The 3,123-nt window shown below is 41.3% G+C and overlaps 1 protein-coding gene across 1 annotated transcript; it reads right to left on the reverse strand.

The window, feature by feature from the left end:
* Window positions 1-581: 581 nt before the first annotated feature.
* SARC_06103 (hypothetical protein) lies at window positions 582-3,077 on the reverse strand (the record flags this gene model as incomplete). The annotated part of the gene is made up of 3 exons (XM_014300011.1): window positions 582-959; window positions 1,313-1,418; window positions 2,803-3,077. The coding sequence occupies 3 exons, from the start codon at window positions 3,075-3,077 to the stop codon at window positions 582-584; spliced, it is 759 nt and encodes a 252-aa protein (XP_014155486.1).
* Window positions 3,078-3,123: the final 46 nt, after the last annotated feature.

The raw sequence follows: 3,123 nt of genomic DNA on the forward strand, positions 1-3,123 counted from the left end.
AAATAAGACACACACACACACACACACACACACACACACACACACACACACACATATATATATATATATATATATACATATCATAGGCAATATGTTACATGTATACATTCGTCGTAAGTGCTGTATATATACATGTATACACACACACACACACACACTCACATACATATATACACACACACACACTCACATACATATATACACACACACACACACACATATATATATATATATATATGTATATATATACACACATATATGTATATAAATATATATATATATATATTAGTGCTATAGCAGGATATACAGCTACGTATAGAGCAAAACACAAGCGGACACAGACTGAATATACACAAAATCTAAACATGTACACAACACCGGAACATACACACACACACATATATATATATACTCTAGCGCAACAGTAACACGTGTATACAATGTATTAACACACACGTGCTCCGGTATACGCACACACCTGCATTAGAAAGTCCTCAAAGAATCTTTCACACACACATATATATACATACATACAGTAAAATAGGAACACATCAGCGTAACAAAAAAAATCACACATGTGCTTAGACATACGCACACACCTGCACCAGAAAGTCCTCGAAGGAGAGCCTCGCAATGGCTCTCTCGACCACACCCCGACACCGCTCCAGTGCTGGATGCTGCGGTAGAATATACAACTGCACATACAGTGCATCTCTACTATGAGCGGCCCTCTCACGGGTGTCTATGGTCACGTTTTTGGGACTCTGTCCTTCATGCTGATTGGTATCGGTGTCAGTGGTGTGTGCATGCACGTGGGGTGAGGGGTTGGGTTGTGTGCCGGGTTCGCTGGTGTTGTCGTCGTCGTATATCAGCAGGTTCAGCAACTCAGCCACACTGTCCTCGTGATCCTCCAGCACACTAACCAGCATGAACACGGACTCGTTCAGAATGACGTGTACCTGTCGTAATGCATGGGTGTGGTATGGAGATATCTTTGAGTGGGGTTGTGAGTTCCTTGCGGCTGACGCATTAACTTTGTGTAAGTAGGGGTGTGGTATAGCTTTGTCTTTGTATAGAACCCCAACCTCTCGCCCCAAAAAGCAAAAACAAAAATACACTTCCACCCTTATTCGTATAAATCTAAAAATAGATACATAAACCCACATACACTAGCAGCATTCCATCTTATTCTATGAATAGAACTCACACAGCCACAGCATTCCATCTCAATGCACAAACAATATTTTTCCACCCAAAGCATCCCATGTCAATATATAAATAGATCTCACACAGCCACAGCATTCCATCTCACCTGTTCGAACGACAGCTTGCGGAGGAAAACCCGCCACGCCTCCAATGTGCTCACCACCAGTACGTCTGAACTCAACCCCAACCGCAGCAGACCTAACACTTTGCCCCTGCACAGATGGAGTAGATGAGATGGGTTTAGCGGGGTTATAAACTTGGATCAGAGGTTTACAACGCGATGTGTAGTAGAGGTGTAGATGAATAAGAATCTCTTCGTACCGTGGCACGGAAATTAAGATACCAGAGTAAGATATTAAGATACCAGAGCAAGATATTAAGATACCAGAGCAAGATATTAAGATACCAGAGCAAGATATTAAGATACCAGAGCAAGATATTAAGATACCAGAGCAAGATATTAAGATACCAGAGCAAGATATTAAGATACCAGAATAAGATATTTAGGTACCAGAGCAAGATATTGAGATACCAGAGCAAGATATTAAGATACCAGAGCAAGATATTACGATACCAGAGCAAGATATCAAGATACCAGAGCAAGATATTAAAATATCAGAGCTTGATATTAAGCGGCTTTCCCTCTACAAATGAATGGTGTGTGGTGACACATATACAACGCACTGATCAGTATAGATCAACCAGGATATCATTGTATTTCAACAAACAAATACTTAAACATTAGACGACAACATTGTTGCACCTTCTCCCGTTTGTATGTAATAGTGATTGGCCGCTCCCAAAAGCCAAAGCCCTAAAACCCTCAAACGGAGAGTCGCCCCATACAAATTGATAAGGATCATGTTTAATGTTGGCATTAAAATTCGGAACGTGTACTAAACCCGAGCCAATTCTGACTTGTAAATAGGCTAATACACTCAACCACTCATCCGTCACTCATCTGCAAAGTCTGGGGAAGTAGTATACGCGCATTGACGGGCACTCTAGTGGTATAGTGCATTCACACACATAATACACTTACACATGTAGGTATATGTACATATATGCTTACCGTCTACGCACACATAGTACACTTACACAAGTAAATATATTTACATACATTTTTACCGGCTACACACACATAAATACAATTACAAATGTAGGTGTATCTACATATATCCTTACTGTCTATACACGCAAAATACACATACACATGTAGGTATATTGATATGCATCCATACCCACTATACACACACCTGACCATGTACACATACGTCCCGGCGATGTGTAATAGCTGGAAGAAGACTACCACTGTACGTGTACGTATTAACACAGAACCACTTGCTAGTTGCCGGTTGACCCAATGTGAACTAATCATTGGATGTTACTGCAGTACTATGTTTAGTTGTCCATTTGTCACTTCCCAGGATAAGGGAGATGCATGACAACAAAGATAATCTTCCCCTACACAAGCATGTGTATTTCCCACAAGATAAGAACACTTACATACGTATGTATACTTGCCACAATTTAATAATTACACGTACATATATGTATGCATATAGTCATCTATCCACATCGTCGCCAAGCACACACCTGACCATGTACAGATACTTCCCGTCAATAAGTGCTAGCAGGCGTGCGAAGGCCGTCATTGTTCGTGTGCGTGAAACTACAGCCCCACTGAGCAGTTGTCCGTTGAGCCAGGTTAAGATCGCTAGCAGATGTTGCTGCAGGAATACACTCAACTGTTCGTCTGATATCTCGGCGGCCGGAGTGGGTGTGGGCTGTGTGTCTACGCCTATAGCACTGGACAGGTCGAATTGAGATGGAGAGAATAAGTAGCGGAGTAAACATGTGCATGAATACATGTCTAGAGGTATTCATATACACATAGGTATGCGCATATACACAAAT

This window comes from Sphaeroforma arctica, assembly GCF_001186125.1.
Source record: "Sphaeroforma arctica JP610 unplaced genomic scaffold supercont1.422, whole genome shotgun sequence".
Lineage (NCBI taxonomy): Eukaryota > Ichthyosporea > Ichthyophonida > Sphaeroforma > Sphaeroforma arctica.